Genomic DNA, 14,635 nt, shown 5'->3' on the forward strand with positions numbered 1-14,635 from the left:
ATAAAAATAACTTTGGTGCACCAAAGTCTTACCTGAGAACCATGCTTCTGGATGCTCCCCTCAAAGGTAAAATCTGCTGCTTAGAACACAGGGAAAATCTGTGCCTTTAGTGTGCGGCGGTGTGTGTGAGTGTGTGTGTCCCTGAATAAACCAGATTCTCCCAGTCAATTCTGAGTCGTGTAAGCACTCATTTCATTCGCCTTTAAGATGTGCATCTTGTATTAACTAAATCCTGAGAGGATGGGCGCCAGGGACAAAATTGGGGCTAGTTAGAGCATGGCATTTGGTCCCATCACTACATGGCAAATAGATGGGGAAATAATGGAAACAGTGACAGACTTTATTTTGAGGGGCTCCAAAATCACTGCAGATGGTGACTGCAGCCATGAAATTAAAAGACACTTGCTCCTTGGAAGGAAAGCTATGACCAACCTAGACAGCATATTAAAAGCAGAGACATTACTTTGCCAACAAAGGTCCATCTAGTCAAAGCTATGGTTTATCCAGTAGTCATGTATGGATGTGAGACTTGGACTGTAAAGAAAGCTGAGCAGCAAAGAATCGAGGCTTTTGAACTGTGGTGTTGGAGAAGACTCTTGAGAGTCCCTTGGACTGCAAGGAGACCCAACCAGTCATCCTAAAGGAAATCAGTCCTGAGTATTTATTGGAAGGACTGATGCTGAAGCTGAAGTCCAATACTTTGGCCACCTGATGGGAAGAGCTGACTCATTTGATCCTGGGAAAGACTGAGGGCAGGAGGAGAAGGGGAGCACAGAGGATGAGCTGGTCGGACGGCATCACCGATCAATGGACGTGAGTCTGAGCGAGCTCCGGGAGTTGGTGATCGACAGGGAGGCCTGGTGTGCTGTGGTTCACGGTCGCGCACAGTCTGACACGACTGAGCGACTCAACTGGCCGCCGCTGGACCACGTGACGGCCAAGGCGCTCCGCGCTGGGGCGCGCGCAGCCTGGGGTCAACGACGGCTTAGAGCTTCGGGAGCCGTTGGTGGGTGGAGGGCGGCTCCGCGCGGCAGGTGACTGCCCTGCTGAGCACGTGGGCTTCCCTTCCCGAAAATGAGCCTCAATCCGTCGAAGGTCGCGCCGGAGCCGGAGCCGGAGCCCGAGCGGGAGGCCGCACCAGGGCCGGGGTCCGAGGCGCAGGGGCCGGGGCCGGAGAGCGAGCGCGGGCCGCCCGCAGGGCCTGGCCCGGAGCCGGGGCCGCCCTCGGCGGCGCGTCAGGACCGCGAGCCCGGGCGCGGCCCGGCGGCGGGGCCGAGCGCACAGGCCCCTCCGGGGCTCGAGGCCCCGCCGGCGCCGGCGTCGCGGTCTGAGGCCCCTCGGGCCCCGCGGCCGCGCTGCCGCACCAACTGCCTGGAGGCGCCGCTGTCGCGGGCCTTCCGGCGGCTGGGCGCGAAGGTGGGCGCGCACCCCTGGCTCTTCCTGCTGCTGCCCGTGGCGCTCACGGCCGTCCTGGGCACCGGCCTGATGTACCTGCCCCGGAATGCAGAAGAGGACCTGGAGGAGCAGTACACCCCGGTCGGGAGCCCCGCCAAGGCCGAGCGGCGCTTCGTGCAGGGACATCTCACCGCCAGCGACGCTCTCATGTTCTCCATCTCCAGGAAGAGCACCGAGGTCCCTTACGCCTCCGTCCTCGTGGTCTCCAACACCGAGACCCTGCTGGAGCCGGACATCCTGGAGGAAATCAGCAAGGTGGACGACGCGGTGCAGGCTCTGACTGTGACCCAGGACAACGGAACCCTGATCCCCTACAGCGAGGTCTGCACTAAGAGCCAGGGCTCCTGTGTCCCCCCCAACCCACTCTTGTTTGCCTGGAAAAGGAACAAGGGCCTCAACCTGAGAACCATCACCTTCCCCATGTACAGCATAGCCGGTCACGTCGTCTCCCTGGCCAACATCCTGGGAGGAACTGTCTTGGGCGAGAGTATGGGGCCGAGCCAGTTACTCCTCCAGGCCAAAGCCATGAGGCTGCAGTATTACCTGGAGACAGGTGAAGGAGAGGAAAATGAACGTAGCAAGGCGTGGATTATCCATTTCCTGACGAAGGCTGGCAGCCTTGAAGAGAGTCTGGCCTTGAAGAAGATCCAGGTACCTAGTGGCTGGGGTTTATGAGAGGCCAGGAGAAGGTGGGAGGGATAAGAGGACTTGTTCCAAGGACCATGCAGCAGCACTCCCAGATTATCAGATAGAGTCCTTGACTGGAAGCTAGGTGTGCTCTGCTTTATTTGATCAATATTTTATTTCTTAAAATAGCACACTGAAGAAAGCTACAATAGATTCTAAAAGAGAGTGGATGTGTGTACCATTGATTCACTTTGCTGTACACGTGAAACTGCACAACATTGTAAATCAACTGTACTACAATAATTTTTTTTAATAAAGTAAAAAGAGGACTTTGAAAAAAAAAAGGAGAAGAATGCCACAAATCTTAAATCCTTGGTAACATTCTGGTTAAAAACACAAATGGTACATTCTCAGGGTAGGTCTGTTCAGTTCAGACGTTGATTTTCAGGTTTAGTTTGGTTTATCTGGTCAAATTACTCTGTAATTCCTACTTTCAGTTTAAGCCTTTGTTGTTTCTGGGAGCCCCCTAAACTTTGGAGTTCATTGGAATAAAAAAGCAAAACTTTAAACATAAGTTCCATGATGTTTTTGAGAAAGATGAGCATTTTAAAAGTACAGTATAGCATAGTGCCAGGCACATATTAGCTGTTCAGTAACTTTGGGACTGGCAAACCTAATACTCTGAATAAAACTGGTGAAAATGAGAAGATGTCTTCTGGGGAAAGCCTTTTAATACCCAGGCCTGTCTTAAGTGATGTTTGAACAATTAAAATAGTAAAAGATAGTGACTGAAGTTTAGAGAAAATTATAATGTATATAGTTATTAATGCTTTCACAGTTTTATATAAGATTCAGATTTTTTGTATCAGGAGTTTTGAACTTTAGATTTTTTGAAAGAGACTTTGAAAAGCATGCCAGAGATTTGTGGGAAGAAGCAAATCTTTATTACCTTCTTTATTCTAAAATCATAATCCATATATTTTTATTTTTCACTGAATTTTAATGTTTAAATTAATAAGTTGTAGTGTTTCAATATCATATGTCACTCACATGCAATATCAGAATTGAAAGTCATGTACCTGAATATATTCTTGCGGCAGGTTGTCCACTTTTCATCACTTTCTAGACAACTGGAATTTGAGGCAACTTCAATGACAGTGATCCCCTTGTTTCACTTGGCCTACACTCTAATCATAGTATTTGCAATTGTATCGTGCTACAGGTAAAATAATTTTATTGGTGTTTTAAACTCTAAAAAATATTTTATTGTAATAATATAGATAATGTGTTTATAACATTTATAACATAAAATGTGTCATTTCAAAAACCATTTTTAAGTGCACAGATCAGTGGCATTAATTACATTATCAGTGTTGTGCAACCATTACAACTATCCCTTTATGAATATTTTCCATCACCCCACACAAACACTGTAACCATTAAGTAATAACTCCCCACTGTCTCCCCCAAGTCTTGGCTAATTTTTAATCTAGTTTCTGTTTCCATGAATTTGCCTATTCTAGAGATTTCATATAAGTGGAATCATACAGTATTTGTCCTTTTGTGACTGACTTATTTCACTTACCATGTTTTCAACATTTATCCATGTTGTAGCATGAGTTCCTTTACATGGCTGCATAATATTTCATTTTATGTATATACCACATTTGTTTCTCTACCTATCTGTTGATGGGCACTTGAAATATTTTTACCTTTGGACTATAGTGAATAATGATGTAGTGAACCATGGTGTCCAAATCTCTGTTTAAGCTCCTGTTTTCAGTTCTTTTCAGTATATACCTAGGAGTGGAATTAGTGGGTTGTATGATAATTCACTGGTTAGCTTTTTGAAGAGCCACCAAACTATTTTTCACAGAGGCTACACCATTTTATATCCCACCAGCAGTGTGTAAGTTTTCCAATTTCTCTACATTCTAACCATGATTATCTTTTTAATGTGATTATTATTTGTATATCTTCTTTGGAGCTCCCCAGGTGGCACAGTGGTAAAGAATCTGCCTGCCAGTGCAGGAAATGCAAGAGACTTGGTTTCGATCCCTGTGTTGGGAAGATGCCCTGGAGAAGGAAATGGTAACCCACTCTGGTATTCTTGCCTAGACAATTTCATGAGCAGAAGAGCTTGGTGGCTAGGGGTCACAAGGAGTCAGACAACTGAGCTACTGAGCACACACGCATATCCTTTATGGAGAAACGTCTATTCAAGTCCTTTGCCCTTTTTTTGGCTGTGCCCCAAGGCTTGAAGAATCTCATTTCCCTGACAGGAGGTTGAACTTGGGCCCAGGCCCTTGGCAGTGAAAGTTTGGAGTTCTGACCATTGGACTGTCAGGGAATTCCCACCTTTGTTCATGTTTAGTGAAGCTGTTTGTCCTTTTGTTGTTGAATTCTGTTGTTGTTGAGTATATGTTTTGGATATTAAATCCTTATCAAGTTATATAATTTGCAAATATTTTCTCTCACTCTGTAGATTATCTCTTTCTTAATAATGTCCTTTAATGTACAAAGGTTTTAATTTAGATGAAATTCAACTTATTTATTTTTATTGTGTCTACTTGTTCTTTTGGTGTTACATCTAAGCTTCCATTGACAAGTAAGGTAGTGTGCAATTGCTCTATGTTTCCTTCAAGAGTTTTATGGTTTCAGCTGCAATATTTAGGTGGTTACAATTTTTAATCATAGTTGTATATGATGTGAACTAGGGGTCCAACTTCATTCTTGTTCCCATGGAAATCCAGTCATCCAAGTGCCATTTGTTGAAAAGACTGCTCTTTCCCAGTTGATTGGATTTGGCATCCTTGTCAAAAATCAATGGGCTGTAGATACATGGATTTATTTCTAGATGCTCAGTTCTACTCCATTGGTCTATATGTCTGTCCATATACTAGTACCACTTTGATTTAAATACTGTAGCTCTGTTATAAGTTTTTAAATCTGGAAATCTCAGTTGTCCATTTATTTTTTCTTTTTATGGTTATTCTGGAATATCCAGGGCTCCTTGTAATTCCATATGAATTTGAGTATTGACCTATACATTTCTGAATAAAAGCTGTTGGAATTTTGATAGAGATTGTGTTTAATGTGTAGATCGCCTTAGGCGAGATTGTCATTTTGACAATATTAATTCTTCCCCCCATGAACTGTGAAAGTCTTTCCATTAATTTAGGTCTTTTTTAGTTTCTTTCACCAATGTTTTGTAGTTTTCCATGTACCAGTCTTTCACGTCTTTGGTTAAATGTATTCCGAAGTATTTCATTATCTTAAATGCTAAATGAAACCACTTTCTTAATTTCTTTTTTGGGATTGTTCATTGCACATGGATAGAAACAACTGAACCCTGTGTGTTGATCTTGTATCTTGCAGTTTTACTGAATTGTTTACTAACCTTAGTAGCTTCCTTTGGATTCACTGGAGTTTTCATATGTAGGATCATATAATCTGTGAAAAGAGAGTTCCAGTTCTTCCTGTCCAGTCTGAACTCCTTTAATTTCGAAGTCCTGTCTAATCACTCTGGTAAGCACTCCCCGTGCGTCTCTGAGCACCGCTGATGAGAGCGCGCACCCTTGTGTTGTTCCTGACCTTAGAGGGAAAGCTTTCTTTCTTTTTCCACCCTTGAGTACAACAGTAGCTGCGCCATGTTCATAACTGCCTTTATAATTTCGAGGAGCTTTCCTTCCATTCCTTGTTTTTGAGAGCTGTTGTCGAGCGCCCTTCTGTGCCTTTTGAGAGACTCGTCTGGCTTTCATCCTCTGCTCTGTTAGTGTGCTGTGTCACACTGATGCTCTCGTGTTGAGCCACTCTTCCGTTCCTGGGTAAATCCCATATGATCATGATAGACACTTCTTTTAATATGCTTATTGAATTGTGTTTGCTAGAACTTTGTTGAGGATTTTTGTGTCTGTGTTAATAAGAGGTATTGTTTGTAGCTTCCTTGTGGTATCTTAGTCTGACATTGATATCAATGTAATCACGACCTCATCAAAAGAGGAAGTGTTCCCTTCCTTTCAGTTTTTTTGGAAAGGTTTGAAAAGGATTGGTGTTAATTGTTCTTCACATATTTGATAAAATTCACTGGTGAAGCCATCAAACCTGGACTTTATTTTGGAGGTGAGGGGAGGTTTTTGACTATGGATCAGTCCTTTTACACATTCTGTTGAGAGTTTCATCTTGAGTCAGTTTATGTCTTTGAGTATTTCTAGGAATTTGTGTATTTTATCCAGGTTATACAGTTTTTTTGGCGTAGGTTGCTTATAGCAATGTCTTAAATCCTTTCTATTTATGTAAATTCAGTAGTGAAGTCCCCATTTTCATGTCTCATGTCTCATTTTGTATTTTTTCCCCTTTATCACTCTAAATAAATGTCTTTCAATTTTGTTGATTGTTTTCTTTTTGATAACCAACTTTTGGCTTTGCTGGTTTTCTCTATTTTTCTATTCTCAGTTATATTTATCACTGTTCTTATTTTATTCCTTCTGTTAGCTTTGTGTTAGGTCTTCTCTTCTTTTCTGGTTCCACACGGTGTCTAAATCCACAAAGTGGTTTGCGATCTTTTCTCTTCTTTTTCGTGCAGTATACATTTGCCTCTGGACACTGGTGCCACTACATCTCATAGGTTTTATGGTGTTTTGTATGTTCTCATTGTCCTTATGGATTATCTGCCTAGATGTTTTATCCATTATTGAAAGGGAGGTATTGAATTTTCCAACTACTATTGTAGAGCTATGTATTTCTCCCTATAATACTGTTAATATTTGCTTCATATATATTGGGTCTCTGTTATGAGGTCCATTTATGTTTATAGTTGTTATATCTTCTTGATTAATTGGCTCTTTATAAACATGTAATTTCTTCTTTCCCACACCTTTAGCAGTGTTTGAGACAGTCTGTGTTGTCTGCTAGCAGTACAGGCACGCCTAGTCGCTTTTGGTTACTATTCCTATGGAGACTCTACTTCAGTCCTCTTATCCGTCTATTTATGTCTTTGGATCTAACGGGAATCTCTTGTAAATGGCATGTAGTTGAATCATGCTGTTTTATCCATTCTGACAATATCTGCTTTTTGATTGGAAAGTTTAATCTGTTTAGATTTAAAATAATTGCTGACAAGGAAGGACTTGCTTCTATTGTTTGGGTATTTAATATTCTGTATATGTTAGAGCTGTTATCCTTCATTTCATCCATTTATACTTTTTTTTTTTTTGGCCAAACCCAGGCCCTAGCAATGAAAGTGCCAAGGAGTCCTAACCACTGGACCACCAGGGAACTCCTGTTTCATGCCTTCTTTAATGTGTGGTTAGTGAGCTGTTTTGATTGGTCGTTTTGCTGCCAGTGATTCCCCAGTCAGCCTGAGCACTGGAATCACATGAAGAAGTTTTTAGACACATGGATTCTGCAGCTTCCCTGCAAACTGTAGATCAGAGTCTGCAGAGCTGTGTTCCAGGACTGCAGGAATCTGACGTTCTGAGACTCTCCTAAGTCATTCTGATAAACTGCTTAACCAAAGTCCTTCCTGGGGACTAGAAAATCTGCAAGTGCATTCTCATCTTTCCTTCTGTTGCCTACTGAGCGTTAAAATAAGGGTCATTTAGAGGGTCAACACAGCGACTAGTCAAGTCAGATCACTCTAGCCAGTAATATACTTCACTCCCTCCATCCTCTGAAAAATTTATGCCAGCAGTCCAGAAACCTGAAAGAGGGAATAGGGCTCAGCATGTCATACGTAGCTCGTATCCTGTTAACCTTTCTGATTTCAAGGTTCATTGGTGTTACTTTTATCTTAAACTCCTACTGTAGCTTTAAGAAAGTATTGTGTGTATGTGTTAGTCACTTAATCGTGTCTGACGCTTTGTGACCCCAGGGTCTGTACCCACCAGGCCACTCTGTCCATGGGATTCTCCAGGCAGGAATACTGGAGTGGATTGCCATTTCCTTCTCCAGGGGATCTTCCTGAACCAGGGATTGAACCCAGATCTACGTTGCAGGTAGATTCTTTACCATCTGAGCTCTAGGGAAGTCCACAAGAAAATATTGGTTGTAATCAAATTTTGTTTTGTAATCAAAATACTTTTGTTTTGGTGCGTGAATGTATGTTGATTTGGGGGCCTGAGTTTAACAGATAGCACCAGCAGTTCGACAAAAAGTGAAATACAGGCACACATAGTTGTTTTAATAAGAAAGTTTGGTTATTTTAATGTAGCCTTGCATGAATAGGTCTTTAGCTATATTCTTGCTCTCTGGGAATCAGCAGCTCCATTTCCACAGTTGACTTTCCTAGTCTTCAAACCAAACTGTTTCTCTCTCCTACTAAAAGTTTCTAGAGGCAGCTATCAGTCATTTGTTTTGATGCAGTTGGCAATGAAGTAAAACAGAAACCTAGAGATTGTTGTCAATACTTTAAAATATAAAGTTGTGGTTGTTGGGGAGTTAAAGTATTAAACCCAGTCTTTTTAAAATGCTATATATATATTCCCATTTTTGTTGGTCCAGCCAAGAAATAGACATAAATTGTGTTATTAAAAATGGAGTATATATTACTTTTTTTTTTTTTGCAATTAGCAGCCACTTTTCTCGGAGAAGGCAATGGCAACCCACTCCAGTACTCTTGCCTGGAGAATCCCATGGACGGAGGAGCCTCGTGGGCTGCCGTCTATGGGGTCGCACAGAGTTGGACACGACTGACGCGACTGAGCTGCAGCAGCAGCCACTTTTCTTGGGCTTCCCTGGTGGCTCAGTGGTAAAGAATCTGCCTGCAATGCAGGAGACACAGGTTTGATCCCTGGGTGGGGAAGATCCCCTAGAGGGACGGCATGGCAACCTACTTCACTATTCCTGCCTGGAGACTCCTGTGGACAGAGGAGCCTAGTGGGCTACAGTCCATAGGGTCACAAGCAGTCAGACACAACTGAATTGACTGAGCGCACACACACACACACACACACAAAGCCTCTTTTCTAGAGCACACTTCTTTAGCAGAGCAGAACAATGAAAAACTGTTAGAAGGAGGCTTTCATTCTTTTTGTTAGCCACAGTGTATATTAAACCAGGTTTGACATACAGGAGGTATTTAGGATTGTGTTTATGGCTAATGGAAGTCATAAGTGGGTGAGAAGATACCTCGACATGGGCACTTTCATACTGCTTGCTTCTATTCACGCTCCTTTGGAGATCAGAGTGGAATTAGCTGTTTGCAATGTTTTAGTATCTTTTTGTGGTTCTGAAAGGCCAGTCGGTGGATTCACGCTTGGCTTGCTGCTTAAGAATCAACCAGTATAGTTTGGTAAAAGTACAGATTCCCAACTTTTCTGTCCCCACCCTGCCCCCCTGTCCTTTCTTTTTGTTCAGTTGGTCTGGGCTAGTGCCTGGAAATTAAAAGTTCTCCAGCAGACAGGTATGGGGATTATTGCCCAAGAGGGCTCTGAAGAGGTGTCCAAGTCAAGAATGTTATGAATTGCTGGAATTTCAGTATGGAAGCTACCACAAGTTCCATGAATTTTCCCTCCAAATTTGCAGGTGTGACTGTGTACAAAACAAGATGTGGGTCGCGGTCTTCGGAGTCATCTGTACCGCCATGGCCGTGGTGAGTGGCTTCGGCCTGATGCTGTACGTCGGGGTGCCCTTCGTGCTCATAGTTGCAAACTCGCCATTTCTCATCCTCGGTGAGTGAAGCGGAGCCCGCGGCCGCACACTGCGCATGTGTGGGGTGCGGGATGGGTAGAGGAAGGGCATCGTGTTAGATTGAGCATAACGATTGTATGTCGGTGAATCTACAGCCCCAAAATGAGGAATCAGGAGAAAAAGAAAATCAAATGGAATTATATGCCTTTAGAGTTGGAAAAATCTGGTACCCCAAATGGAAAACACAGACCAGGGACATGAACGGGCATTGCACACACACACACACACACACTCACACACACACTCACACACACACACACACACTCACACACACACACTCCAAAATACTAATCATTGAAAATGTAAGAAAGAAATATTTGACCTTTCGATTAATCAAGGGATGCAAGTTAAACCAAAAGTGAGATACTTTGTCTTCTTATTAATGAATATTATAGCAAGATTGAATGTTTGGGGAACATTGTATGCAAGTGAACACTCTGCTGAGGGAGATTTGTGAATTGGTGCACTTTTAAGATATAACTTTGCAACAAATCAAAAGACTTAACAGTTTTAAATGGAATACCATTGACCTGCCAACTCCACTTCTGGGAATTTGTCCTAGTTATTGGACAGGTTTTCACAAAATAAAATAAGCATGTTCGTTATAGTGTGATTTAGAGTAGGAGAAAACAAAAACAAGCTAATCCTATATCAACATGGGATTGGTCTGCTCAGATCACATTAAAGTTTTAGAATCCTATTCAGTCTTTCAAAAGAGGCAGATATAAAGTGTCAAATGAAAAATGCCGGTTATGAAACAAGATGTTTAAAACAGAGATATACATATGTATAAATATGTATACATATTATATTTATACATTACACATACATACATTATACACTATACATAAATATATTTATACATTTATATGTATACATAGATATACATATGTATAAAAATATACATATATATTTGTATAGAGAAAATTCTGGATAGATAATACTTAAAATATTAGCAAGGATTATCCTTGACAGGTAGAATTACAGTTATTTAGAGGTTTTCTTTGTATTTGCCTGTACTTTCAGGATTTATTTTACAATAAGCATAAGAAGGCAATATGTGTCTATTCTGGACGGTAAGCACCTTGGTTTCCGAGGGGAGACGGGGAGGAGCTGTGCACGCACGCCTTCCTGCACACACTCACACTCACACACTCAGTGTTCCCACAGCCAGAGCCAACTAAAGTGCAGACAACTGACTTCATATCAGCATCTTCATATTATCTGTATACACAGACATGTCAGTGTAGGGGTGCATGTGTGTGTGGGGGCTGTGATTTCAGTAGCTCAAGAAATGTGTGAGGACAGTTTCTGAACCAAGTTCCATAAATAATAAAACTGGTTTTTAAATACCTGTTCCAAATCAGTGAGTTTATTTGTGGTCCTTAGTACTTCAGATTCTTGCCCTTTGTCCAGCCGAATGCAAACAAAATCCAGAAAGCTGGCTGCAGGGGGCATGTGACAGACTACACAAGCCTGTGTCACTGCAGGCCTTCTGCCAGACCATACACACAGAACATCCGAATTAGAGGCAAAGTACAATTCCCAGTACCTTCCCATGTAATCCATGGAGAAGATCTTCCAAGGTTGATATTAAAATCAGTCAGCATTCAGTTCCAAGTATTGATTTTGTATCAATACACACAGAAACAGGTGTATAGGAGTGAAAGCGGTAGGAAGCTTGAGGGAAGTGAAATTTATCTGCAGCGATAAATTATCTTAGGCTGTCCTTGGTAATCCCCTTTCTTCTCTGCAGTCCTCCTCTCCTAACCTTCAGTGACGACTTCAGAGTCCTCAAATGTTCTCCTGGCCTCTTTATTCCAAATCAATCAGGAAACATCACTGTGGAAGAGACCGGTTACTTTAGTATTCACTTATCATGTAAAGGATTCTTAAGGTTTACTTTGGTACATATTTCTGATCTCAAGAGTACCTGCATTTTACTGACATAATGCCTTAATCTGGGCAAGTGAAGTTTGAATGACAGCGTTCTAGGTGTCAGAAGCAAACTAACAGAAAACTACATGTGTATGTATATCTGTGTGTGAACAAACTATGGGGTGCCTTTAAAATCATACCACATTGATACCTAGATGCTAACTGGAGAACAGATAAATCCAGCTCATATTTTAAACAACAGGATGCTAACTCAGTATTAGTGCCTTAGAGTAAAATGGTTTATAAGAGAAAATGGTCTCTCAAATGTTCTGATGGAATCAGAGATGCATGGCTAATACTGGTTCACCTAATACCCAGTCAGCCAGGTTTCCTGACTCTTCATTGAAATGCCCTGAACGATGACTAGGAGTAGAGTGTACTGTGCTGTGTGTACAAAGTGCAGAGTTGTTACAGAGCAGGGAGTGGTGAGTTGTGTTGTGGATTCAGAGGCAACCAGAGAAGGCGTCAGAGCAAGCAGTATCCACACACAGACTCCGCAAGATCAGTGAGACCTTGAGAGACGGGCAGAGAAAACGGTCTGAGTTGATCTGGTTAATGTTTAATGGACGCTAAAAAGTACGAAGACTCTGTTTCTTTCTCTAACAGGTGTTGGGGTCGATGACATGTTTATCATGGTTTCTGCCTGGCAGAAGACCAGCCTCACGGATAGCACAGCCGAGCGGATGTCCGATGTCTATTCAAAAGTGGCAGTATCCATTACGATCACCACCGTCACCAATGTCCTGGCCTTCTATACAGGAGTTATGACCTCTTTCAGGTCCGTGCAATACTTTTGCATCTATACAGGAACAACCCTGCTCTTCTGTTATTTTTATAGCATCACCTGTTTTGGAGCATGTATGGCCCTGGATGGGAAAAGAGAAGTAGTCTGTCTGCGCTGGCTGAAGAAGCCAGAAACGCCTGACCAAAAATGTTCCTCATTAAAAAAGTCCTGCTGCCTCCCAGGTAGTTCTCTCCAAGATGAGTATAAAGCTGACGTCCATCCAATGAATCTGTTCTTCAGAGACTATTTTGGTCCTTTTCTCACAAACACCAAGTCCAAGGTTTTTGTAGTGCTCCTGTACATTTCATACATCATAACTAGTTTATGTGGGTGTTTCCGAGTGCAAGAAGGGTTAGACCTCCGAAATTTGGCAAGTGACGACTCCTACATCATCCCATATTTTAATGTAGAAGAAGAACATTTTTCTACTTATGGCCCCAGGGTTATGGTGATCGTTACTGAGGTTCTTGACTACTGGGATAAAGTTGCTAGGCAAAAACTGGAAAAATGTCTGGCAGATTTTGAAAACAGTGAGTATGTAGATGGAAACCTTACAGAGTTTTGGTTACGAGAATATGTAAAATATATGGAAAACGTCCGTCAAGATATAAACGATAAGACAGCGTTTCTAAGCAATATTCCCACTTTTTTAATGGAATTTCCCCTTTTTGCATTTGATATTAACATAACATCATCACAGGGAATCATTTGTTCCCGGGCCTTCATTCAAACCATGGGTATCTCTTCTTCAACCAATAAGAAGCTGATGTTACTCCAGTTCCGAGACATGGCTGAGAAGTGTGACGTTCCCCTAATGGTGTACAACCCGGCATTCATATATTTTGATCAGTTTTCTGCGATAGTGGAAAACACTGTTCGAAATGTGTTTGTCGCGTCAGCAGCCATGTTCACTGTTTCCCTGTTGTTAATTCCCCACCCCCTGTGTTCTCTGTGGGTAACTTTTGCTATTGCTTCTGTGATTGTGGGCGTCACGGGTTTTATGGCCTTCTGGAATGTCAACCTTGATTCCATATCCATGATTAACCTTGTCATTTGTATAGGATTTTCTTTTGACTTTTCCGCTCACATTTCCTATGCATTTGTTTCCAGTTCAGAGCCCTCAGTAAACCGAAAAGCCATCGAGGCACTGTATCTGTTAGGCTACCCCGTGTTACAAAGTGCAGTGTCAACAGTAATAGGGGTGTGTGTCCTGTCTGCAGCTAAAGCGTACATCTTCAGGACATTCTTCAAGATTATGTTTCTTGTGATGGTATTTGGAGCTGCTCATGGTCTAATTTTTATCCCGGTATTCTTAACCTTTTTTTGAAAGTTACTTTGAATAGCCACGAACAAATCAAAGACCAATTATAGAATTCTGGATTGGCCCAATCCAATCTGATGAAAATGCACTATTAAGAATAGTCAATAAACTAAAAACAAAGGCATGTTTCCTTGGCTTGTAAATACTGTTTTAAAATGTTATTTAAAATATCCTGAGAAATATTAATGTCTCACATTAAAATATTTTTACTAAATTAAGTGTTTTCATCTTTATTATGGTCTATGCAATCAAGCATAACTTTCCAATTATTTGTCCTTTTATTTCATCATTAGTAGTTACTCTAAAATGGAATATTATTTTCATTGTACTTCTCATATGCATTATTGTGTAAAAGTGTAACTGACTATTATTTATTCTCCTAGTCTGGGGTTTTTCAGCGCATTTTCTTAATGGTGTATTTTGATGAACAGACGTTTTTAAAGTTTTGGAATCAAATTTATCTTTTTTTTTATGGTTAGTGTTTTCTGAGAAATCTTTGCCTAATCCAAGATTACAAAAAATCATCTGTATTTTCTTCTCAAAGCTAATAGTTTTGTATTTCCATTTTATATTATATTACATATTAATAATAGACCTGTGTTTGTTGGGAAGTATGGGTAGAGGTTCGTGTTCTTCCCATTATAGTTTCCAGTTGTCCCAGCATCGTTAGTGAAACGACTGTCCTTTCACCAGAGGGACTAACTTCGCACCTCTGTCAGAGAACCAAGTGACAATTTACGTGTGGCTCTATTTTTGTGCATTGATCTGTTTTTCTGTAATAAAGTGGATACCACACTATATCAATTACTGAAGCTTTATAT

The 14,635-nt window shown here is 41.6% G+C and overlaps 1 protein-coding gene across 1 annotated transcript; it reads left to right on the forward strand.

Annotated features, from left to right (window-relative positions):
* Nucleotides 1–1,074: 1,074 nt before the first annotated feature.
* Nucleotides 1,075–13,820, forward strand: LOC129545049 (patched domain-containing protein 3-like). Its single transcript, XM_055408848.2, has 4 exons — nt 1,075–2,106; nt 3,183–3,304; nt 9,607–9,752; nt 12,316–13,820. Exons 1-4 carry the CDS (start codon nt 1,075–1,077, stop codon nt 13,818–13,820), a joined length of 2,805 nt encoding a protein of 934 aa, XP_055264823.2.
* Nucleotides 13,821–14,635: the final 815 nt, after the last annotated feature.

Source organism: Moschus berezovskii, chromosome 27, assembly GCF_049115385.1.
Source record: "Moschus berezovskii isolate FMDL1 chromosome 27, NW_MosBer_1.0, whole genome shotgun sequence".
Taxonomy (NCBI): Eukaryota; Metazoa; Chordata; class Mammalia; order Artiodactyla; family Moschidae; genus Moschus; species Moschus berezovskii.